The sequence below is a fragment of the Ursus arctos genome, unplaced genomic scaffold (assembly GCF_023065955.2).
Source record: "Ursus arctos isolate Adak ecotype North America unplaced genomic scaffold, UrsArc2.0 scaffold_17, whole genome shotgun sequence".
Classification (NCBI taxonomy): domain Eukaryota; kingdom Metazoa; phylum Chordata; class Mammalia; order Carnivora; family Ursidae; genus Ursus; species Ursus arctos.
Window position 1 is genome coordinate 48,152,974 of NW_026622841.1, and position 26,871 is coordinate 48,179,844.

Here is a 26,871-nt window from a genome sequence, read left to right on the forward strand (position 1 = left end):
CCTCACTCATCATGACCCAGGGTGGGTGTTACCCTCTTAACTGCTCTTCCTCCCTCTGACTCCTCTGCATTCACTCCACTCTGCATCTTTCGCACGTGTGTCTTCCTTACCCATAACTCTGACCTCTGCTTGCTCTAGAATATTCAGCCCTACTACTTGGTCAGGTGGTATTAAATCAAGGCTTTCATGGCCTGGTTTGACATGTGTTTATTCCATCTTCCTCTGCACTTCTGCATCTCTTCTCTTACAATTTCCTCTGCCCATATCCAACAGGAAAATTCCAGTCCACCTACCACGTAATCCTCCCAGGTGGAAGTGTTTCCTCTTTCTCTCATCTTTGAGTACTTGTTTGCTCTTAGAGGGCACATCCCCAACTAGCAGCTAGCCGTCTATGGTGCACAGTCGCTATTCAGACAGTGTTTATCCAATCAACGTGTGTCGCAGACCCAAAGACCTAGCGCCCTAATGCCAACATTTTGGGCCCCAGGACAGACCAGAAAGGAAAGGTTTCTGGGGAACAGTAGCCTGATTGGTATCCCTCACCTTATTCTAAGAAGTATAGCTGCACTCAATCTACGTATCAGGATGACCCTGGCTGCTGCTACGGGATGGTCCTGGAGAGATCTGTCTTTCTTGACTCTACTCACATTTAAGAATTGATCCAGTGGCCTCTGCATCTGCAATCTTCTCTTTAAACTGAGGAGGCTCAGTAAGTGTACTAGTAAAGATAGGGAAGGTGGGTTTTTACTGCCACATCTATCTCCTGTAAAAAAGTATCTTAGTTCATTTGTAGTTGAACAACACTGTCCTAGAGATTAACAGCGGGAAGGTGGTGTATGCGTTCCTCCATAATGGATGTAGCATTATGGAAGGTTCTAGTGGAACAATACTGACAACAGGCCAAAAAAAAAAAAAAAAAAAAAACAACAAAAAACCAAACACACAACCCAAACCCACAACAAAATTCTAATTTAGTTAGAATAATAGCAAAAATAAAAGTAGCTTATCTTCTCACCTATTTCTGTTTTACGCTCTATGCTTAGCCTTATGAAATCCACATAATGAAGAAGGTTTGTTGGGAAATTCAAGTGCTTTAGAGAATCTTTATGCTTATTCTCTTTATAGGTTTTGCCAACAATCAGTGTTTCTCATTCGCTCACAACTGAGGACTAGACTAGCAGGTCACGAGAAAGGAGTTTACCTGTGCCCATGGAATAGAGACTGGTCAGGGGTTTGTCTTCCTGATGTGACAGACCCATGTGATAGGGAGTTCTGTTTCTCCAAGAACACCTTCCTCTGGTTTCTGACAGACCTCCAAAGACACACAACTCTCTCTTCCTCTCCTGATATGAATCCGAGACCTCCCTTCCCTAGGATGACAGCTTTTCATTAACCTTATTTCTTTCTGGGGTTGGGTAGTTACGGTATTCAGCTATTTCCCTCTGAAGTGCTTCTCAGATGTCCCCGCTCACTCCACACAAAAGCTGTGGCTAACTTTAAGAACGGCACCAAACACGGATTCCACAGTCAGTGCAAAATATCATCAGGTGCTAACTTCCAGATCTTGGGGAGGAAAGGAAAAGACGTCAAAAGAAGATGCAAGTTTTTGCCTTTGATAAAGGTCGAAAATCTTACTTGTGATTCATTTCCCTGCTGGATGAGCATAAAGACTGAATTTTTTACACAAAGCGCTACGTCGATCACAAATAAGTTATCTGACTCTCTTAAGCTGAAAACTCGTGACTGTGGATAAACTCCCGGCAAGCACAGTGTTATTGATTTCTTCATCCACAGCTGTCCTAGCCTTGGGGAAACCGTCATGGTGCTGGAGCAAGAAGCTGGCCTTCCAACGTGGGGCTAAGTAAAAATGCATGTGTCCCATACATAAGAGGATTCATTCATATACTTAACGTATTCAATGAGACCATTCTTTGCTCATCAAGACCTAGACATTTCCTACTTATTTCTCTTTAAAAATCCCTGAGGAAAAAAAGCTAAAACCACTTTAAGAGCCAGTACTGGACACCCACAAAAAATAGATTATGAATGCCAGGGGGTGTATCTGCCTCGAGGACACGGGACTGTAGCATCGCTTACTAGCACCTGGATAATCCCAGGCTTTTAGGTCTTACGTGAATCTTTTATTGGGCAGCTGTTGATGTGAAAATAAAATGAAATAAAAGACAAGCCAACGCCTAGTGCCTTAAAACCCAAACAGTGAGATAAATAACACGAGAGTATTTATAAGCGTGTGTAGTAACAACTTGTCTTCAGAGTTGAGAATGTGCTAATGTTACCACGTGGAGGCACGTGTGATGGTCCACTCAGAAGCAAATCTGAGAGCTGCTTTCAAGGCCAAGCGAGTGGCTCCCTGGCTCCAATTCTGAAATGCCAGGATACCCACCACGGTGCTGGTAAAGCCATCACAAGCTCCAGAAATGTCTGAATCTGACTTAGACCAGGCCTGGGAGCAGCCTGTGTTTCACTGCCAGCAAAACCTCCTGAGTTCCCCACCCTCCAGAGCAGGGAGCCTTAAACACCTGAACCCTCCGAACAAGCAGTTTAAAGAGAACAGATGATTTTCGAGAAGAAAGGGAAGAAGAAGGGGGGGGGGTAAACAGAAGGGGGAATGAATCATGAGAGACTATGGACTCTGGGAAACAAACTGAGGGCTTCAGAGGGGAGGAGGGTAGGGGATGGGATAGGCTGGTGATGGGTAGTAAGGAGGGCACGTATTGCATGGTGCACTGGGTGTTATACACAAGTAATGAATCATGGCACTTTACATCAAAAACTTGGGATGTACTGTATGGTGACTAACATAATAAAAAATTATTAAAAAATAAAAATATAAAAATATAAAAATAAAATAAATAAAGAGAACAGATGATTTTAAATCACTGTGCTGTTTCTGCTTTGGAAACCAAACTGTGGGCCTTGGGGAGGGCCCAGCCCTACGTCCTACCCCTGAGATAAGTTTCCAATTTGTTTGCCAACAAGACAGAAAGTAGAGAAACCACTTTAATTCTTACTGCCATCCAAAATTTTGGAGACTTGACTTTAGGACATCTAGTGGTAAGGATGGAAGATAGAGAAAACTAGTAGTAATATAATTGGAGACATTTTTGCTCCTCATTTAAAAATTGACTAAATTAATCAAACATTTACTAAAATACCTACATTATAAAAAAGTCATTCTGTTTCACTGAGGTACTTTCAAAGCACTTGTTTCACTGAGGAAATTTAAAAAATATTATTTGGCAATTGTTTTGAAAAATAATTCAATTCTTAACCTCATGTTGAAGACACCCTTCTGGAAAGCCACGGAGGCCCCTTCTCCACAAATATACCCTTGTCCACAGGGTATATTTAAATCACCGTTTCTCACCAACTGGCCACAGTCTGCTCCTATGCCTTCCAGTGACTACTCGGAAGGGTCCTCAGACAAGTGGTCTTGTTTGAGGAAGCCTGTCAAGAGTGGGTGGGGTTGGCAGTGAGAGAAACTGAGGCCCCTTACCCGATCCTTTCAGCCTTCCTAGGTATCTGTCCAGATCCAGCTCAAATGTCAATCTCTTACTGAAACTTCTACCGATTGCTCTCCTGAAAATAAACTCTCCCACATTTCAACCTCCCAAACATGCCATCTGCTCTCTCTCATCATCACATAGCAGCGGGGTGTCATGTGGAAACATGGGTTTGGGAACTAGAAAGTTCCAAGGTTAGCACTGACATTTACTAGCTCCTTGACCTTGGGTAAGTTACTTAGGCTCTCTGTGCCATGGTTCCCAGCCTTGCAAATGGCAGCTGCAGTAATTCCTACCTTCAAGAGCTGTAACAACAAAAGGAGACAATTGAACCCAGTGCTCAACAGCATGCCTCTGTACTGCAGACACTGGACTGAACCAGGAGTCGAAGCTAGCTGTCAGCAGCACCTGAGTCTGATTCCTCTCCAGGGCTGGACACCAGGCCACCGGCAGTAAGTACTTTTAGATCCAAATTGACGTTGACCCCCTTCTGTACAATTTTGTTCCTTGGGCACATGAAGCTGTTGTTTTCCACTGCGATGTAGTGGCTGGGGCTGCAGCAGAGGGGAAATCTTGGGGAGGCGCTGAACTTACACTGGGGTATGAACATTAGCCAACCACCTGCTGGGCACTGAACTAAGAACTTTATTTACATTATCTCATTAAGTTCTCATCACTCTAAAAGGTGGACGCAGACGAGGACGAGGAACTGGGTGTTTGTGTCTGGGTCTGTCCCATTCCAGAACTCTTATTCTCACCCACTAATCTGATGCCTCTCTCAGAAGAGCAGGGAAGGGAACCCTTTGCTTGGGCTAGGACGGGGCAACTTAACATTCTCTGCGGCTTGCAGAGGAGCAGCTCAGGGTGTGATGTGAACTTCCTACCCAAGAGCGTATCATGACATATGAAGTCCTCCATATACATAATGGGCATAAAAATATTTACATTATTTGTAAAAAAAAATAATAAAGCTTTCTTAATAAGGTTTGTTTTGTTTTGTTTACGGATTCAGATTGTTGCTGGGATTCAACATGGGTTTAACACCTATTTCCACGTTATCGCATGGCTAGCTTAGTGCAAGCAGCCAACCTCAGCTTCTGCTTCGCAATGGGGCCAGTGACTCCTGTGACTGAGCCGTCCCGTAGGCATGAGGACTCAAGAAGTGCGAGTCAAGAGGATTTCCCAGGAAGCATCAGAGCATTCTGAACCTTGCAGAGGCAAGGCCAACGTAATCCAAAGTGAATTCAATCCTGCTCCATCCTGCTTTGTCCCTTCTCGCCCTCATCCTCGGGGAAAAGGTCTGCTTGGAGGGAAAGAGGAAGGGGAGCAGAGAAGCACACTGGGAAATGGAGCTCTGCCCCCAGTCTCTTGTTCTCTGGGAAGACCTCATGGGCATGCCCGTTCTGGAGGAAGTTGAACATATGGAATAGACAGGGGGCAGCTTGGTTGACTTGAGACGTGTCCGAGGTCAACTCACAAAAAGTGCAGGTAATGAAAAGACCAAGGATAAAAGTAATATGGGAAGGCAAATGAGGAAAGGAAAATATCATTCAGAAGCCAGGATCTCCGGTGTTTTAGAAACACTGAGACACAAATCTCCTCCTAATAGACATGTTCCACTTAATATGTCTAAACGGGCCTCTCTTCCTGCACTTCTGCAGTCTGTCCGTCCACCTACTTGCTCAAGCTAAAGACCAAGTAGACACCCTGCTCCTGTCCTTCCTTCTTCACCCTCCACTACCATCCACCCACCAGCCTTGTCCTGGCCACATATACCAGCTCCTGACGCTCTGTACCATGTCTGTCCACACCCCTACAACACAGAGTGCCTTGGCTGCTCCTCGGGGCTTAGGACATGTTGGGTAGGAAACTCCAGGGTCCTGAGCACCAAACCGGGTCAAGAACAGGTTGCTGTAAGCTCTGAATACTCACAGCCCCTTGCACCTGTAGATTCCTCCCCTCGGTGGAACGTGGCCAGACGCAGCCAGTCAGGGCCCTGATGGCCAGGGAAGGACAAGGCTGCCCTTGGGTCTGCTTACAACACTCCTTCTGAATGAGGACACCCATTTCTCTCATCTCCAAGTCACCCACAACTGGCCCATAGCCCCGCACTGGACCCTGTCCTCCTGCTTGCTCCCCCCTAATCTATCCTTCTCCCACCTCACCCTGCTCCCTGCAGCCAGAATGACCTTTTAAAAATATAAATCAGATCATGTCACCCCATGCCTCAAACCTCCCTGTCACACTTAGAATGAAATCCCAGCTCCCTGCTCTCACAGACTCCTTCAGGGGCACCTGAGGACCGGGAAGAGGAGCACGCACTTTCAGCGATTATAGATGGGGTTAACAGCATGGGCTTTGGCACCAGAGAGCCTGGGCTCTGATTCTGTTTAGCTACTTACCATCTCTGTAAATCTGAACAAGTTCCTTAAATACCTCTCCAAACCTTAGTTTCCTCATCTATAACCTAGTGATGATCTTATAAGTACCTGTCTTACTTGGGGAGCCTGGGTGGCTCAGTCGGGTAAGCGTCCGAGTCTTGATTTTGGCTCAGGTCATGATCTCAGCATTGTGAGATCAAGCCCCGCATCAGGCTCTGCGCTGGGAGCCTGCTCGAGATTGTCTCTCTCCCTCTCCCTCTGCCTCTCCCCCACCCCCTCCCCGCTCCTGGCTCTCACACACTCTCTAAAATAAATAAATAAATAAATAAATAAAATAAAGAAGTACCTGTCTTACAGAGTTTGTGTCAAGCACTCAGTGCATTCACACTCAATATTAATGGCTAAAAATAATAACAATAATGGAAACATTAACTAATTTAAAGCCAGGGTCTAAATCTTCAGCTATAAGCTCTTCATACACTTCCTTAGCTGCCAAGGCACACTGTCTACACACTAAATATGTTAGAAGTTTACTTGTAGAAGGCAAGCTAGCAACTGAATGGAATAAAACTATAAAACTTATAGCTAGCAAATATCCAGAGTACCAAAATAGGACTGTCTAAGGTTTTACAGAGCCAAGAGAAATTTAGAAAGCTCTTATTTTATGTGGTTGCACAACTACTGAGATCAGCCCTCATTTTGATTTTCAGTTGAGAAAGAATAGGAAAGAACTAAAGCAATCACTAAAGAACTTTCTGATCGTATGAAAGCCCTCCCCTCATTCACAGTATGACTCATACCCACAATGTCCCTGACTTGCAATTGTCTGTCTCCTCTGGAGTCGGGACACCCGTATTGCTCAGGGAAGCCATTATATTTACAGGCAACACCATTTTTTTTTTTTAAGGAAAATCATATAAAACCAAAATTTGCTTTCTATTTGTGAATACCCACTAGTCCATGTTTCACCCTCCTCAGATATCATGTGAAATCTCCTCCACGTGATAGTCTTTAAAAGTAGCTGTAGACAGCTGCCTTGTTCTCCACTAAGCAGTCTCTCCTACAGGTTAAAGTTCCCGGGTCCTTCAACCCTTCCTCCAGCACATGTAGACTCCGTAATCCTGGGCATATTTTTCTGAGCATTCTGTCTTGAAAAGGGCCCCTCAAAGTACACACTATCTTCCAGAGGTAGTCTTGCCATACTGAACAGAGTAAGATATCACCTCCTTCATTTTGGACATCATATTTTCATTGACATAATCAAAGATCACATTAGATTCACTGGCAGACACAGTGACTTGCTTACAGTCAACTAAACCCACCATGCTTTTCATGCATATGATCTCCCATCAACCTCTGTTTGGTCTTTTCCAAAAGATCCAAGCAGGATTTTACATGTATTCCCTGTCTCTCTCATTTTGTTGGCATCTCTTTACTATTCTAGCCTCTCCGGGTCATTTTGGATTATGATTCTAGCATCCATGGGCTAGGATATACAGTTTCATGTCACAAAAGTATTGGATTATCAAGTCATCCATATCCCCATGCTAGTCACTGACAAAGCTGTTGAATGGGGCTCTGCCATCTGCCATCCAGACCTGCTGCTGGCCCCACAGGAGCTCACTGAACGAGCATTCTTTATACGCATTCTGTGGAAGACACACCCTTGGGTCTTCTGCAATGACTCATGCCCTTGTGTCATCCCTTCCCCTTGAGTGTGCAACCTGTGACTTGCTTCTAACCAACAGAACATGGCAAAGGTGATGGCATGTTCCAACAGTCAGCCCCTTGACTTACATTAGATTAGATTACATTACATAATACTGTCTCAGCAGACTGCAGTGAGAGACTCCCTTGTTGGCTTTGAAGAAGCTGCAGTGTTGTCAGATGGTCACATGGCAAGGGTCTGTAGGTGTCCTCTAGACCAGTGCCCCTCCTTCCCCCCAAAAGACCCCAGCAACCTCAATCTCACATTTGCAAGGACATGAATTCTGGCAAGCACCTGAGGAAGCAAAGAAATGGAATTTCCCCAGTCAAGCCTCTGATGAAACCTCAGCCCCTCAATGACAGGGTCCCCTGGTAAGACGGGCCTTGCCCAGATTCCTGATCCACAGATACTGTGAGATAAGAAATGGATGTTGTCCTGAGCTGCTGAGTTTGTAATTTGTTACATAGCATAGAAAACCAATATCACCAAAAAAATCCACCTAACTGTACTGTAATCCAGCACCTATTTTCTCCATCTTATTCTTAACAGCATCAGTGACAGATGCCTTGGTAAAATCCAGAAAGGCTATTTTCCATTCTCCTAGTTTAAACAATCTAGTAACTCTGTAAATGTGCAGGAATGAGATCAGGTTCACCTGCCTTCTTCTTAGTGAACTCACTCTGATGATTGCTGCTTTCCCCGGAAGCTCACAAATTATCCTCTTAACAACCTCTAAGGACAAATTCCCCATTCTACACAGTGTGTCTACACATCTATTTCCTCTTTTTGAAAAATCAGGATTACTTTGCTTACTGGCATTCTCCTGATACTCTAAAATTCTCTTGATTTTAAGCTACCTGAGGGCAAAGACCATCTGGGCTTCTCTGCATACCCCAGAGAGCTTAGCACACCATGTTTCACATAGTACTTTCAACTTACAAGCTGTGAAAATAGTTTATGACTGAAAAATACTATTACTATATGGTTGCCACAAATCTTCCAAAGGAGACTTAATTTGAGCCAATAATTTTCAGTTTACATGGATGATCTGGATGAGAGTAAAATTCAAATTTAAATGCAAGTCACATTCTTTCTGTCCTCTGTGGCCTTACAGGGACTGTGATGGCCGACCATACATCTGCTGTGACACTTAGAAATAGGAATCCCTGTGACTGAAACAAATTAATCTTGCTTTCAAAGGAGCCTGATTTATAATGACATTGAAAGGCACTGAGAATGTCCAAATCCAGAAAATATTTAACGGACTGCCTTTGAGTTCTGTCTACAAATTCATAGTTAAAACTCTTTTCAAGATATGGAGCTTAATCCAGTCATTAAGCGTCTGCCTTTGGCTCAGGGTGTGATCCCGGAGTCCTGGGATTGAGCCCCACATCAGGCTCCTCCGCTGGGAGCCCGCTTCTTCCTCTCCCGCTCCCCCTTGTGTTCCCTCTCTCGCTCGCTGTCTCTCTGTCAAATAAATAAATAAAATCTTAAAAAAAAAAAAAGATGTGGAGCTTAATCTACCCGCCCCTTGAGTGTAGGTTGGACTTCATGACTTATTTTTAAAGAACAGAATATGGTGGAAGTGATGGTATGCGACTTCTGAGGCTAGGTCATAAAAGGCATGTGGCTTTTTCTTGTGCTTTCTCTTGGATCACCTGCTCGGGAGTCAGCCAGCTGCCATATTGTGAGAACACTCAAGCAATTTCACATTGCGAGGAACCAAGGTCTCTTGCCAACAGCCAGTAGGGAACTGAGGCCTCCTGCCAAGAGCCATGTGAATCACTCATCTTGGAAGCAGATCCTCAGCCCCAGCTAAGGTTTCAGGATGACTGCAGCCCTGGCCAGTATCTTTTCACAACCTTGTAAGAGATACTGAGCCAGAGTTACTCAGCTAAGCCACTCCTGAATTCCACAATCCACAGAAACTGTGAGATAGCAAACGTTTACTGTTTTAAGTTGCCAACTTTAGGGTAATTTGTTATATAGCATTCAATAACTAACATGAATAAATTCAGAATTTTCACTTACCTTGTAGTATTGTAAAATTCTTGATAAGCTGACCATGCTTGGAGTCTACCAGCTTCATTTCCTCCATAATCACTGATAAGTTGGCAACTTCAGTGTCTAACCTTGACCTCATCATATCTTGTTGCATCCTGAGAGAAACAGAATCCAAACGGATGTTGGCCAGTGTGTTATTCAAGGAGGTCAGATCATCTGTGTGTTTGGTCAGTGTGTCTGTGCAAGTGGTCCTGACTTCATTCAGATTGCTGGTCAGCGTCCGCAGGTAGTGGGCCGTGTAACTGATGTTGCTGAGGATGTTCACAATATCCGTCTCAAAGAGCTGGAAGCGTTCCTCCAACTGGCTGAACTTGATGGCCGTCCGGTTCTCCGCATCCTTGTGTACGTCCTGCAGGTCTTTCAGGTTCTGTTCGTTGGCTTGTGAGGCGGTGGTGATGTTGTCCATCTGACCTGTGAATGAGTTGAGCTGGCTGTTCATATCCTCCAGGGTGTCGTTGTTAGCTTTGGCCAAGGCAGAGTTATTGGCAGCCAGCGTCTGTAAGCTCTGCACTTTCTCCTTCAGCCAATCAGTGTCCTTCTTGGCCTGAAGGAAAACCTGCTGCAGATTTTGGAAGTCGTTCTTGATTCGCTGGATAGCCTGGCTCGTGTCATCCACAGACCGCTGCAGATTAGTGATGAGGTTCCTCTGCTGCACCTGGGTCAGGTTCAGGTTGTTGAGGTTCATAATGACCACGTTGTGAGAGTACATTTGGCTCTGCAGGTTGCCCTGCAGCACGCTGGTGTCTTGCTGCAGATTCGTGACATAGCCATTATACGCCTGGAGGGTTTTGTTTACAGTGGTGATGAGGAAAGAGTTATTCTCCAAAGTTTCTTTCAGTTGACTCTGCCTGTCCACCAGTGCCTCCCCACTGGCCTGTAACTTCTCCAGAGTATCTTTGTTCTTGCTGGTCTTCTCTGTAATCTCACGAAGCTGTTGACGGAGATCCAGTATGTCTGATCTGAAGGTCGAGAGCTCTGAGTTGGTGCTCATAGCTTTCTTCCCGGTTTGGTCCCCTGGAATAAGACAGATTCATTACTTAGGTTGGTGGTATGGAGAAATGTTCAGGTGAGGTCAAAGATCCCAAAGAGATGTAACTGGTATGCACTGTATGTCAGATATAAAATCTGTGGTATACGCACAGTGCTCTGCATTGGTAAAACCCAGATATCTACTGAAACTGGGTCCTGGGAAATTGGGAAGGGTGCTAACTTTGTAAGTACTTTTCTCAAAGAAGGAGGGGGATTTTACCAGATTCTAGAGCACGGGGCAGGGTGTCAAAAAGGAAATAACCTACTGTTTATTAAATTTACCATTAATTCCTTCCTTAAAAAAGAAAAACAAAAATCAAAGGATAGAAATAAGCTGGAATCTTTTAATTTTAAATTTCTATAATTCTTCCATGTAGTTTAGAATATTTCAAATAGGAACTTACTGAACATTTTATAAAAGAGCTTTTATTGAAGTGTATTTGTGGTCCTTTTTGATCAGGATTGGTCCTCAGATTTTAATTGGCACACAGAATGATTTTTGGGGGAAGGATTCAACTCCAAAATTGCTCCTTAATGTTAAAATGTAGAAGTCTTTAAATAGGGGGGCAAGACTCAACACACAACACAAAAATTTAACATCCTTCTGGGTGAATGTGAATTGATGGCAGTATCATTCTAAATAGCTGTGGTCATTTAACGTAGAATTAAAGGATTCAGTTTAATGGTTCATTCTTGTTGCAGATTACCTAATTTTTTCAGGTCGCTTTCCACTGCTGTAAGCTTGTCATCATAGGTTTGGCGAGATGTCTCCATGCCACCCGTAACATTGTCCATTTTTTCTACGACTAAGATTTGAGAATTAAGGATTAGTACACACACCTGCTCACATTTTATTTTTCAGTTTCGATAAAAAACCATTTCATTAGAGAATAAAGGAAACAGATTGAAACAAAAAGAGTATAAATGAAATCAAATACGGGGAGAAAAGCCATTCTTCTAGAAAAATAACTTACTTGTCAAAACCCAGTGGTAGTTTACTTGGTTGAGAATTGTATGTTCTTAACTGTTCTTAGGATTCCGTACTGCCTTGGATGTGTTAGACATTGTTTAGAGCTCAGTTTTTATTTTTATGTATTATATAAGCCCTCAATCTGTATCATTTTCTAAGGTAATTTTCATAGATGGAGGTATAACACTGTGATCTTTTACAAAATTTTATCACTCATCAGACTCCCTGCCATTCCTGGAACGTGGTATGCACTTTCTCTGGAAGAAAAGTCTGTAGTAAAGAACACCTAGCTTACTTCTATAAACAGTCTTTGTAGAAAGAGGGGAAAGAAAGTCAAAAGAGTGTTTGCCACTCTTTTTCATGAGGCCTGAAAAGTCGGCCTCTCCTTAGTGACAAGGGAATCTCTACTTTATCATTTCCCAAGATGCCTACATGAGTTTCTAGACAATTATTTATGAAGAAGACTTTTTTTTTAAGCATCTGATTGTACATGAAAGGGAAAGAGTTAGTGATACAGTGTTAAATAAAAGCTCCTGTTCTTATTTGTTCTCAGAAGGCAGTAATTCTTTATGGTTGTGGATACGAGTTTCTTTCTAAAATATTGCATAGAAGTGACACCTGTGAGATCCAACCTCTAGCAGCTTGAGATCAATTTGTCCTGGTATCAATGGTTTTCTGAAAAGAAGGACTGTATTTTTTTTTTTTTTGAAGCATGAATATATTTTGTATATTAATTGTGAGGTAATGGAGCCAGTTCATTTTTATTCATCAAGTGTTCCACCCATGCATGACTGAATGAGAAGATTCTTCTGGCTCCCATCAGGAAGCAGAAGTATGCTCCCATGTGTCTGTATGACCCAAAGTGAACCAGCCCTGTGGCTCCTACCACCTTCCCTAGAGAAGCTTGCCATGCTCTCCCCCTCAAGCCTCTAAAGTGTGGCTATAAATGAAATGTGTGCACTGCATGAAATGCTCTTTCTCACCCAAGCCCTTCTGTGGGCCCTTCTTTCTACCTAGAATGTTCTTCCCTGGACTCTTCACCAAGTTAAACCCTATTTGCTCCTCAAGACTCAGCTCATCACTTTCTGTGGGGAATCTTTGGTGCGGTGCATCTTGCAGAATTCTCTTGGCAAGAAGTCCTTTCTCTGCCATAGGACTTACTTCACCGTGTGGTCCTGTCTTGTTTACTCTTAGATCCTCTACGGCAGGAGAATTTGCATTCAGATTCATCTGTAGCTCTCAGTGTGCGGCAGTTAGTAGGTGTTCAGCACGTATTTGTTTATTATGCTGTTGACTTAAGTAAATGAGAGTGTGCCCGCTGGCTACAGTGAAAAACTGGCTGAGCCAGAGGTCCTGCAAACAGACATACGAACCACCCCCCCACCCCGCCAGGGGAAGACTCAGCACTGGCAAGGAGTACAACATCCAGCGGAATTATGACTGCTTTTTTTTTTTAAGTGACTATAGAGACAAGAAACGTATTGTTATAATAATCTATACCTTAGGATTGTTAGATAGGCACGCACATTTGTAAATCCCCAGAAACTCTGAAGAACACAATGTTTCATCTGCATTTTAGCAAAGTTAAACTTGAAAAAAAAATAAAGTATAAAATGTTGATGAGTTAAGATTCAGTGTGGATCCTCAAATCAAAACACATGCCTCAGTCTGTCCTCAAACCACACACAGGATCTTAAGTCCTGCCCTTTTCTCCCCCGGAAGCCGAAGAAACTTCTAAATATGCTGACAGGCAGTCATTTTCTACCCTCTCTAATTTTCCTTCCATTTTAGTTTTTAAACACACAGAACTGTTCACGGACAGAGAATTCAGGTTTGTGTAAAGGGAATAAATACATTTGTTAAAAACAAAACAAAAATCTGTTAGGTTTCTCTTTGGGGCAGCAAGAAAGCTATCTGCCTTGGCCGCAAGTGCTAATGAACTGGTAACACGCACTGGCGCGTGTGCGTCTGTGCTTAAAAATAGGATCTGGGTCTCAACCTGCAAACTTTGGGGCTGCAAAGCTGGCAGCTTGCTGTTGCATAAAAATACTAGGCTGATGGGCATCCAGAACCAACAGTTGCTGTCATAGCACACAGCATTTTCACTGGTTTTGACTCTTATCAGCTCAAGTTGTCAACCAGGAAAACAGTGGCAGAGCCAGCCTCCCCTACCCTAGAAACTCCCGGTCTGTTGATGCAGACCTCGGTTTGTAGATCCCTCTCCTGTGAGGAAGACGAACATGAACCAGAGAGTTCCTAACAGTCTGTTTTTTCATGGGCTCCCCTTTATTAGAAACTGTTTCTTTCTTTTTTTTTTAAAGATTTTATTTATTTATTTATTTATTTATTTATTTATTTATTTGACAGACAGCTAGTGAGAAAGGGAACACAAGCAGGGGGAGTGGGAGAGGAAGAAGCAGGCTCCCAGCAGAGGAGCCCGATATGGGGCTCGATCCCAGGACCCCGGGATCACACCCTAGGCCGAAGGCAGATGCTTAACGACTGAGCCACCCAGGCGCCCCTAGAAACTGTTTCTTGACAGAGAATTTTTCTTCAGAGTATCACTGCTTTGGGTATCATACCCAAAGAGTTGGCCCTCTTCGAGTACCCAAAGCCTAATCCTCTAGGATAATCTAATAATAATACCTTTTCTCTAAAAGCATTTTGGTGCCATCCCTGGGCCTGGGCCATTAACCTCCTTCTCCCTTGTCATAATTCCACCCATCCTTTAGGGTCCACTCCAATCTCACCACCCCAACGTGTTAAGCCTTCCCTGACGATTGGATTTTATACCACTAATAATAAGACAATAAGCCAATAATAACAGCAGTAACGACAGCCTCTATTTATCAAGTGCCTACTCTCTGAGAGGCGCACTGCACCATCACCGCAGTTAATCCGTAAAACTGCTGTTTTACAGATGAAGGGATTGAGGCTCAGAGATGTTCAGTAACTTGCCCAGAGTTACACAGCTTGTCAATGACTATGTGAATGGCGGGCCAGGAGAGCTAGTTCCAAAACTAATGCTTTCTCTATAATTCCACATTGCCTCTTATTTAGTATTTCTTTTTCCTCAATATGATTACCTCCCACAAGAGACAGAGCTTACGGTCTAGGCCCTGAAAACAAGGAACAAGGGCAGGGCAAAGAGCTCCTGCCCGGTGCTCACGAGTGTCTGTCCCAGACTGCCTGCGGCACTGAGGGGGAAATGCCCCTGCATCGGTACCTGGGACCTGCGGGCAGACCAACTGTGCTCCCCTGGCATGCAATAAAGACATTTCTACCCTGAAGACTATTTCAGGTTTCATTACAAAAATATAGAAGGTCTGGTTGTCGGGTGTTACCCTGGCTTCCAACAGTAGCCCCCCAGCGTGATTTGATGCCCATCTGGAAAGCCTACCGATCCAGCTATCACTGCTACTTTAGCAGAGCTTAGCAGCAAGACAGACATTCTATGACTAGCAATGTTGAGTGAAAGGAGATTCGTCTTGAGAAAGATTCAGATTTCTTTCTTCTTTATCCTAATTCCCTAAAGATGGATCCCCCTGCTGGGCAGGACAGCAGAGTATGGTTTTCCTGTTCAGGGAACATTCTGGAGAAAACATGACCCACTGCACGGAGGATAAAGAGCCCAAGGCAGAGAATGCTCCAAGCTGGAACTGTCCAAGGACATGGTTTCTGTAAAGCAGCGGACGAGCCTCGGGGTCGCAGCCACTGGACAGCCGTGTGTGGGTGACTCAGCAGTTCCCTGCCTTGTGCAGCAAATTCTCTAGAAGGAACTTCAGTTATATCGTAACTCGTAGTTGTGTAAGTGACATAAAAGGAGAAGTAAAAAACTGTTCTGAGAAAAACAGTATGGAGTTGCCTTTGCCAACTCTGATACATAAAGCAGTTTCTATTTTACTTCCTAACTTCTCCTTCAGAGAAATATCTCCTTTCACTGAATATTCTTTTTCTTCCTTTCTTTTTTGAAATGGAGAAAGTTTCTCTAGACTTCAAAGGGAGACGTGGAAAGGAGAGCTAGGTCTTATCTTTCTGCCTCTTACAGTGTGGGGTCACTAGAATCTTATCAGCAAGAAAGAAGAATCGTTGTACAAGTAAAGAGAAAACACATCTGGAAAACATGCACATTTTAGTTCATTAAGACTATGCTTGGAGATGGGTAGTAAGGAGGGCATGTATTGCATGGTGCACTGGGTGTTATACACAAGTAATGAATCATGGAACTTTACATCAAAAACTAGGGATGTATTGTATGGTGACTAACATAATATAATAAAAAAATATTAAAAAAAAAGACTATGTTTGGAAACCAAAACTGCATGTTGTATTATCTTATATTTGTCAGTAGATGCCTGAAGGACAGGTTAACCTAAATAACCTGGTAAAGGAGGAGAGCTGGTCTGAATTACCCTTGAAGGAGGGAGAAGGGGTAAGACCATCATCTTGGTCCACTTGTACTTGCTTCCTCAGTGTCTCCCCACTTCATCCTGGACAGATTACACGCACAGAGCAGGACATGCCAATCTTTAGGATTTTAGACTTCTAGGTAGGGCTCTAAGTGGTAGCGATGCCTTCAAAGCAGAATGGCTTAGAGGTCCCTGGACATTGACTGATTGTCTTCACAGAAGTCAGCCCTGATCTACAATCCATCCACCCGTCCATCCATCCTCCCTCCCATTAATTTATCCGGTAACTTAACTTGGTGCCTAATAAGTACCACGAGGCTAGCAGATATAAAAAACTAAAGATAGGAGTCTCTTGTCTTCATGGAACTGAGTTTGGGTGGTGAGACAGACAAGCCCATTGGCCATAATGATAGAGTAGGACAGGGGTAAGAGTAAATAAGAGAGTGCTATGGGAACAAACAGGAGGGCCTAACTCAGCTTTCAGGGGCTTCTTGCAGGGTGTGTGTCTAAGTGAGACATGAAGTCCTTTTAGGTGGAGAGCAGAGAAAAGGTGTTCTCGGCAAATGGAACGGCACACGCACAACGTGCCGGAGCTGAGAAGGGCTTTCCAATGTCATAAAAATGGAGGAAATATCTGTACTTGAAAAACAAACAAAGGAAAAAAAACCCAACACTTCTCCTTTGGAACTTTCTGTATAATTCTAAAGGCATAAAGATCCTAGATCTTATTTCTTTGCAAAGGTAAAAGTTATAAAGCACCCTATGGTGGTATGCTCTTCAAACCTTTGTCAACTGTCTTTCAGTAGTTAAGTGTTTACTTTCATGATATCATATAGTACTGAACCCTAAAGGTACTTATTAAATGGCTGTTTGATTCCAAGCTTCTCCTTTATCTGGGTTCGCTTGGAAAAGTCTAGGAGAAGTGAGTAGTAACCTAAACAACCTGGTAAAGGAGGAGAGCCAGTCTGAATTACCTGGGACATAAAAGACCCTCCTTTTCCCCACTAGGCTCCCTCCCTCACCCCTTGTCCTGCCTTGCCACAATTTAATAACCTTTCTTAATGCTTACTTTGTTAACCCTAGGTTGGATTAACTCATCACAAATACACTGTATAAAATGACCCGGTAACTTCCCAGATTTCCATTGCTCAAATTCATCAGTCAACACCCTACAGGATGCACATACTTTCCGTGTGTGTGGCCTCGGAGATGGGACTTTCAAGCCTCAACTATACTGAGTATTTTTAACATTTTGCCATTCTACTGGCTATAGCTGTATATATGCAGTTATGAAGAAGCAAGAATCACAAAAATACAGCCACTATCTACTAGGACCAACTACTGGGCAGGTGGGTCAACGACATCATCTTTGCTCATCGCCAACACCTTGAAAAGTGGCATTACTAATTGCCATCGTAAGAAATAGGAAAGGGTATGATTCATACCCAGGTTCCACAGCCATGCGGAGGATTAGCATGACGCCTAGCATGTCAGCAAACATGTAATAAACGTTCACAATTGTATTACAAGTGGCAGAATCAAGAGTGAGCTTGGACCATCTGGCTCCAAAGCCCATTCTCATCTCAAGACATCGGGTTTCCTCAGGAAACCTCTGGACACTGGGAGAGAGGGGAGAGGAGTTAGAGGTTGGAGGGAATTCACTCTGAATCTTTCTCTCCCCAAGGAGAGAAAGTCTATGAGCCAAGAAACAGAGAACGGAACACGTGGGAATTCTCCACTGTTAATCTGTCAGTTCTGAGGGAAGGCAGCCGGGATGGTTGCTGAGTGAAGGTTTTGAAGATCAGCAGCCCCCACGTCTGCCTCTTGCTGAAGCCAGACGACATGTCTGTGTCATGTATCTTTGATGGGAAGGCTTCCATGGCTGTTTTCTATAAAAAGGTTTAAGCAGCTCGTGATTCTGAATCCTGACACCTTCTACCTGTGGAGTCTGGAACGGGTGTGGTGGGGGCGGGGATGCGGGAAACCCACTTTGTCTGCAAGTCTGAAGGATTTAGGCAAAAATCTTCCACTGACCTTAAACCAGACACGCTGAAAGAATACCTAACATTCCCATAAAGTACCGTTGGGGTGGCAGTGCTCCCTCTATGTTTAACTTCTGCAGGGCAATATTTTCATGGAGCTTTATAAACAACAGTGGTCACAGTAAATGTGCTGAAGAGGAAAAAAGGGAACTAGCTGCCCAGTCCCTGGGGTGAACTAAGTCGTATCTCTGGAGATCTTGTGTCTGGCTTACCCTCTGTCAGTATAATTTTCCTGTGTGCTGACTCCAGGGTTTCCACACGACCTCTTAGAGATAAGATGAAAAAAGATTGAGGAAGAGGGTGGAGCTAGAAACAGGTAGGAAAACACAACAATGAGGAAAAAATCTTTGTAACTCATAGAGGACCTTTACGATGGTTGAAATATGTCAAAAGGACTCAGATCCCACAGCTACAGGAAGCTCAAGACAACAAAGTTTATGATGTGGCTTACTTTTGCATTTGAGTTGTATTAATGAGATACTCTGTATTTGCAAACATGGGTTTTTTTTTTTTTCGTGTTTAAATTAATAAAGGGAAACCTGCTATTTGGAAAGAAAAAGGAAAGAGTACTTACCTTTGTATCCCAAAATGGCTACTGTGATTGTTAGCAAGGCACACAAAATGTATAATAATATGATAGAAAACTTCAGTGCCCAGTTATTTTTACATTTGGTACATTGCGTTCCTTCCTGAATGCCTGTAAGAGAAGTCAAATTTTAGTAATAGTAACCAGAGATATCATTTCGAAAAGTATCTTTCTGCATGTTGCTTCAAATACTATGATGAAGAGTAATTTTTACATACGCCTTCCGATAGGATGAGTGGCATTTTAAACATACCTATTCAGCAATATAAGCACTTTATTTCTTTTTTTTTTAAAGATTTTATTTATTTATTCGACAGAGATAGAGACAGCCAGCGAGAGAGGGAACACAAACAGGGGGAGTGGGAGAGGAAGAAGCAGGCTCATAGCGGAAGAGCCTGATGTGGGGCTCGATCCCATAACCCCGGGATCACACCCTGAGCTGAAGGCAGCCACTTAACCGCTGTGCCACCCAGGCGCCCCAACATAAGCACTTTAAATATTGCCATTATGTTGTAGTAATTTAGTGTTGTTGCAGTTAATAATGACTTGGCAATAGCACACAACTTTGTCTCAGAATAATTTCAAATCCATTATAATTAGCATTTCAATAAAAATCTCTACATGACAAAAGATTTTAACCGCCCAAATCGACTTGTTTCAGCTCTTATTGGACCTATAGCAATTCAAACACAACCAACCAAAAAAAGTACGAACTGTCCCTTGATGTTTGTTTCAGTGGTATGCTTGACCTAGTTCCTATTGGCTTACAAGAGTCAACTGTTAAATTTGTGGGAATTTGGGGAGCTGGTTGTTAAACTGTTGGAAGCTTGATATCAGCCCTGGAGGGAGTATTTACACCATGGAAATTGGCAACCACCACAAATTGTGACCTTCTCCCCCCCACCCCCAACACACACTGTTTTACCCTATCACTGGCCGTAACGCACGATAACCTACAGCAGAAAATATAGGTAATTTTATGATTAAAATGTTCAATATATAACCATTCTTGTATATTATATATATATATTATACTATATATATATATACATATATATATATTATACTATATATATATATACATATATATATATGTATGTATATACATATATATATACAGAAAACAGATGCTGACCCTTATTTAAGTTATCACAGTGATTTGACTAACAACTAGGAAACTAAATAAAACCCTTACATTTTTGATGAGAGGAGGTAAATTTTGACTGCTCACTGTTCAACTTTTTGAAAAACAGTCTAGTCTCAGTGGTAAACCACCGTCACTTCTGCAAGTGACTCCAGAAACTAACCTATAAAAAGGGAACTTTCCATCAGATTGATTAGAAACCCAGAAGACAAAGACTGTGGACATTTTAATGTGAAAATCACAGTGAAAGGAATATCGGGAGATCCCTTGTTTTCCTATGTGCATCTTACTAATAGCGTCTCACAGGAGCAACAGCACATAAAGGGCCGATCTCCTATAATTGTGCTCAATAACTTTTGATGGGTAAGTCGTGAGGATTAAGCTACAGCCAAAGTTCCCCCCTTTTGGTTTGTAATTTTACGCATGGTGCCCTTCTTCAGTGAAAAGAATTCTTCAGCTGTATTTAATGCAAAATGATGAGAGAAACAGCATAGAACAATGACTCCAATTTAACTTTCAGGGTTTAACCAAAGCCTCCGGTGTTCTGCACTGCAGACTCAAGGGGAGGGGGTCCAATCCATCTGTTCCATGACTTAGAGCAGGGATTCTCAAACTCTGGGGTGCATTGGACTTGTCAGAACAAAGCCCTTCTAATTCAGGAGGTCTGAGAAGGTGCCGGAGAATTTGGATTTCTAACAAGTTCCCAGGGGATGCAGACACTGCTAGTCTAGCCGCCATACTTTAGAACAGCGCTTCTCAAACTGGAAAGTGCTTATAAAACACACTGTCAAATGCAGATTTCTGATTTAGTCGGTCTGAGGAAGGAGCTAAGATTCTGCTTTTCTCCCAAGGTCCAGAAGATGCTTAATTACAGCAACATTTTGAGGAGCTAAGGCTTATGGAGAAGATGGTCGTGCTGGATCAACGTTTGGTTAGCCAACCCTTGAAGGTGAAGCTGTAAATCGGACTCAGAGACCAAGAGTAAATCAACTTCTCTGTATCAGTTTTCCCATTTCTTTTACTCTGTTCCCTTTCCATCCTCCTCTAATTGCCCCCCTGGATGTCTCAGCACCACCTCTCCTGTCCAGCACTGACCTCGGTACCATCCCCGCCAAATCAGAACTCCAACTTCCACCGATGCCCATGTTTCCATCCGACCTAAATACTACACTATCCCAATCCCCCACTCAAAGACTCCTTCGAGTCTTCTCTCATATTCTTTAATTCGCTCAGTGGCCAGGCCCTGCTAATCTTCCCATGGGACATTTTTATCATGATCGTCTCATCTGTAGGTTATTGCTGTTCATTTACGGCCTACACTGTACCAGATGCTGAGCTAGGTGCTTTCCACACGGCACCTTTATTCGTAACCACCTTTCAAGGAGGCATGGTAGTGACAGCTGAGATGACATCCCATAGACACCACAGGCAGGATTCAAACTCAGGTCTGTCCGACTTTAAGCACCACACCCTCTCCACTTTGCCACGGTGCCTCTCCCTGGTCATCCCTTCCTGTCCACTTCACTGCTGTGAGAACCTTTCATCGCAGTGGGAGCTTCCTCTTCCACTCCCACTGGAATCCAGGCTCACCCTGTACCAGATACTGCTATCCTCATGACAGTGCCAAAGAGAAAAAAACAAAAACACTCCAACGCCTCCTCCTTACATAAAGGATGAACACACACACACACACACACACACACACACACGCACACACCCATCAGCTCTTAGACTCTGTCCCATCTGGCAGCTTAAAATGAAACAAAGACCCCTTACATCAGTCAGAGTGAAAATATTTTTGGAACTGGGAGAGGGGGGAAGTGTCAGCAGACCCACAAACAAGCCACACCTCATATCCAGAACCCATAAACTTGCTTTGGTGGCAGCTGTAAGCAAAGAAGGGTGATAGACACAGTGATGTTGGACTGACCTCCCTTGGAAAGACTGGATGACGCTTTTGTGGCTTAAGGGGGGTGGGTTCATTCCTTTTGGATTTTAGGACGGTGGTGGGTGATTCCTTGCATTCCATGAGCAGAGCCACAGAAGATTTGGTCATAGGGGAGGTTAGGGGAGACAAGAGAATCTAGGGTGAGAAAGTTGCTTAGAGGTCATCTGGTCAAGTGTCACTGTGTTAGTGATGGAGAAAGTGAGGTCAGCGAGGCAAAGCAAATCCGAAGCCACGCGTCCACACCCTCCGGGCGTGGGTCCTTCCCTCCCGCTCTGCCCATCGTGGGTGCTGCTGCTGTTTGCCGCCCGCTGTCTTGGGCATGTAGTCCTCATGCGGACTGCTCCCAGACCGTTGTCCCTGGCTCAGATGCCAAGAGCAGGGTCTCTTCCTCACGATGTGCCTTTCTCGCTGCTGACTGTATCAAGCATTTAATCAACATCAGACGGCACCGCCTCGCCCCCCTTTCCACTTGACACACGTTCTGTGGCTTGTTTTTTCTCTCCCCAGAGACTTATTTTTAATAAGAATTCTGTTTTATCTTTTCCTCTCTGCCCTCCGCTGGGAGGACATCTGGCCAAACATACAGATGCCTACTACAAAGAGACCCTGCTGGCTCATGAAGCTGGGGGACCCCTCCTCCTTGAACCTAGATGGTCACAAAAAAACAGTCAAGAGAGATATCCCCCTGTTACCAGCCTTTGGACTGTTTGTTTTCTCAGCATTACTTTCCAGAGACTGGGGGCTTTGTTCCCGCCGGAGGGGCTGGGGGTGGTGGGAAGGGCAAGGGCAGAGTGCTGCAGATAAGACATTCTAGCTCAGGAAGTGAAGCAGTCTTGCCCCTTACCACCGGGAGACTCAGCGTATCAAAAATCCTGGCCCAAGTAGCACATTTGTAATTCAGCACGCCACAGACAGAACGCGCCTGAAGGATCCATGCTTTTCCATTGGTTATCCCTCTTAAACTATCCCTCTTAAACTTGATTCTTGGCTCATTCTTGGCTCATTTTCCAGTGTCCAAGTCTTTATTATGCAAAAAAAAAATAAGTTGGGGGGGGTCACTGAAATCGGAATCACTCTGGTTAACTCCTTGGGTATTCCACAGAAGTTTAGAATAGGCTGACAATTTGGTCCCCAGGGCCCAAACTCAAAGTTCCCTGGGTCGCCCTGTTTCCAATAACACATGTTTAGAGTAAGAAGAGTGGGGGCCGGGTGGGGCCGCCAATCAGGGGGTGGTGGTTAGCTAGTTGGAGAGAATAATTGAAACACTGCAGGAATGACACTGCGAAGGACCAGAAGAATTCACCAGCAGAGAATTCCTTTCTGCTGTGGTTCTCCATAAAGAGCCCTCCCAAGTGCTGCGGTCCAGGCTCCAATCCAGTCTTTTTCCAATCTTTTTGGAGAACAAAAGAGTCTCCTTCATTCACTATCATATTTTTCTACCATCACCGAAGGGTGGCTTGTCTTTTGAAATGGGCTCATGCTGATCAATCCCCTTTCCTGTCAGGTAAAGCCTGGCACTCTGGGCAAGTGTGGGACATTCCTGGTCTGTCTTAATTATCACAAGTGTCTACAGAGCTCGGTGGTGTTGCCGTAAAGATCATGTTACCAGAGAGAAGCTTCAAAAAGCTGGTGGATTGCAAAATCCAGAAAACCACAGGTTTTGATCTGAGATTTGCAGTGACCTTTTCATGTGGTTTTTTTATAGTTATTAATCTACTGCCTAGTGGCATATATTCCCATAAGCCCGTAAGAATGATTTGGCTCTAACAGTAAAACTGATGATTCAAATAAATTCCTATAATTAAAATGCCCCCAAAAGCAACAAAACAGTAAGAGTTAACATCCTGGTTAGTTATTTGGATGTTATGTAACATCACTAGAACAAAAGTTACATCCATAAAACATTTTATCCCACAAATAATTAATTTTTCCTTATTATAAAGGCCATTTACTAAATGACAGAATGTGGATTTCATTAGCAACAATTTTTTTTATTAATGAGTAATTTAGTTCCCAAATATAAATCTCAGCCCTGGACACCTTATTATGCCCAGTTTCCTAAACGATGTGGAGAAGCATGACAACAGAAGCAGGACAAGACTCGGGAATGAAATAACTTTCTGCACAAAAAAATGAAGCCTCATAGCATCCCTGTAATTCATAAGTGTATCCAAACCAGGGAAATTATTTAGAAGAGAGTTTTAGGAGTCTGAAATCTTCAGCACTCATTCTGAGCTTACATTAATATTCTGCAGTCAACAAGGGTACAGTTTTTTTTTTTTCATTAGAGTATTTATATACGGCAGTCAGTTCTGGTTTGGGTTTAATGTTAAGAGTATGTATTATTTGTTTGAAATTTATCATTTATACCCTGCCTACTAAAAAAGAATTATAGGCAAAAGCCACATATAACGAGCCACTCAGAATACATAGCATCTGCCAGAATATATGGTGTCTCAACAGAGCACCCTTATTTTCTCTTTGTGGTTTTTATAAGAAGAAATCCTTTATTGCATGAACTGTACACAAATGCTTTCAATTCTGAGGGAAGGAATCCTCGCTCGTCGGGGAGCTCAAGCATCACATTTCCAACATTTGTCTCTCCTCGCTGGCCCCCTTCCTCTTGGCTCTATTCCTATTCATTTTATTCTGGGGACACAGCGTGAACTGTCAACAATCCTGATGATACGTATCAGCAGCCCTGACTACTTCATTATCTGGCACTACCAAACAATGTCCTTCTGTGATTAGGCACTGGATCTTTTAATGAAAAGGACTTATGGAGATGCAGCTCCAGCTCGGCCATCAGAGTCTGCTGTATAATGGAGCCAGGCACGTACACTGCACAGGTCTTTGGAAGGCAGCCACTGGACCTTTGTTGAGTGGGTGCGAGCTGGCCATCGCCGCTAATGCAAGGAGGAAATGTGGAGGATGGCTGCTATTCCTGAGGCCCTGACAGGTGCCAGGCACCCTCTCCTGGTTATTTACAATGCCTTTAATGATTCTGCAGAGTAGGAATTCTGGCCCTAACGTTACAGGGTTTAGGAAAGTGCCTGTCGAAGAGGTTGACTCTCCAAGCCAGTAAGTGGCTGAGCTGTAAGATGAACCTGGGGTTATCACATGCTGCTTCTCCAAGCTTACTGACTTCCAGAAGTGGAAAGCAAAACAAAGCAAGATTAAGGATGCCTAACAAGATAAACTGTAGAAAGCTGACAGGTTAGACTTCTAGAAGTATTCTGTCAAAGTAAAGGGGTGCAGAAACATCTTTTCAAACAAAAATAGAAGATGCCTTTCTCAGAAATGAGCACTAAAATTCAGTCTCCAGTGAGTTAACTATTATAGGCCTGGGGCTTCCACAGGCTGTAATTTCTATTCTGTGGTGACATACTGAGTAGCAAGTTAATTCCACCCTAAATAAATGCTCATTATCTCTGTGAGAGGTCAGGATTGTCCTGGAGGTTGGCTGGTAGGGTCTGTTAGCCCTTCAGGGGAATCATCCCCCAATGGTGATGGAATTTTTGGAATGAGGTGAGCTGGGAAGAGAAGATAGCTTTATAATTTCAAGGCAAACTATGAGACATGCAGGGGGCTTGCACGGTTTAATCCATGGCAATTCTCCACTGCCATAGGGAGCTCCAGGTGGCTCAAAGTAGACTCCAAGATGCACACCAGCTAGCATCCTCCAACCATGCAGATTTAAAGAACCTCAGGGCTAAGAGGAGAATCTGCTGTCATGATGGCCAACATCCACCTTACAGTGAGGAAACTACAGTCCACTGTCTGCCCCACTCACACATGAGCCAGTCCGGGCTTTAGGCTTCAGGGTTCACGATTCGCCCCTAGAATTCTAATGTAGGTCCCCAAACCCTGCCCATATCACCATGCTTCTTCCTTATTACATCCCATTATTCATTTATTAAGAAGTAAGTATGGCGGGGTGCCTGGTGGCTCAGTTGGTTAAGTGTCTGCCTTTGGCTTGGGTCATGGTCCCAGGGTTCTGGAATCAAGCCCCGCATCGGTCTCCCTGCTTGATGGGGAGCCTGCTTCTCCCTCTCACTCTGTTGCTCTCTCTGCTTGTGCTCTCTCACTCTCTGTCAAAATAAATAAATAAAATTAAAAAAAAAAAAAGAAAGAAGTATGGAGCACCTACTATGTACCAGGCCCTGGGTATAATGGTCAATGAAACAGACAACAATCTTGGCCCCTATGGAACTTATACTTCAGTAGGAGGCTACGGTAAGGTGTTAGGAGGTGATAAACACCTTGCAGAAAAATTAAGTCAGGAATGGGCAAAGGGCATGTGGGAGAGGAGGGGGACAGCAACTTAAACAGGGTGGTCAGAGAAGGCTTCAGAGAGTAACACAGAAGCAAGAGCGTGGGGAGTGTGTGAAATAGCCCCAGGGTCCTGCACGGAACTCCTGCTGCACGCCCCAAAGATCTGCTTGTTTCTTCTCCAGGTCTTGAGATTTGCCCTCCTTCTCCCCACACTTTTCCTCTCCAGGAAATGACTACTTTTGAAACCTTTAGTTGCATCTCTCCTCCTCAATGAATCCTTTCCTAAAATCAGCCCCACCCCAAGCCCAGCTGGGCCTGAACCCCTTTAGTACCTGTGTGGTTCACACTGCATAAATCCACGCGCACGAGTGTTTTTCAAGGCCACCCTCCTGTTTGTGTGGGAATTTCATTTCTCTGAGCTATTCCTTTGCATCTCTCTAAACACACTAGGTGGTTCTCTAGAACTCTACACAGCAAGCAGTTTAACACGTCCGTGACTGCGGTGTGGATCCTGGCAGTGGGAACCTCAGGCTCCGTCACTCCCTCAGGGACCGTCTCACACACGTTGGAAGCAGCACGCTTCCCCCAGCTCTCAGGTGCCCGGACCTCACGACCTTCCTTCCCACCTTTGTGTCCAGCTTTCTAGGTGACTAGTGACATGCCGATCTGTCTTGTTGGCCGGGAGGGTAGCCGTCCCGGGAGAGCATTCAGCTCAAAGGCCTGACAGTCAAAATGCAGACACTCTGGGGGAACCCCTGTCCTCCCAAACAATCAGCCTGAAAGGAAGAGTT

The 26,871-nt window shown here is 43.9% G+C and overlaps 1 protein-coding gene across 1 annotated transcript in view; it reads right to left on the reverse strand.

The window, feature by feature from the left end:
* COLEC12 (collectin subfamily member 12) overlaps positions 1-26,871 on the reverse strand; it is a 186,450-nt gene that overhangs the window by 22,686 nt on the left and 136,893 nt on the right. Inside the window, exons 3-5 of the mRNA XM_026496058.4 lie at positions 18,702-18,824; positions 11,414-11,512; positions 9,645-10,691 (exon numbers count right to left, since the gene is read on the reverse strand). Coding sequence (XP_026351843.3) covers positions 9,645-10,691; positions 11,414-11,512; positions 18,702-18,824 — 1,269 coding nt within the window. The remainder of the gene's footprint in view (positions 1-9,644; positions 10,692-11,413; positions 11,513-18,701; positions 18,825-26,871) is intronic.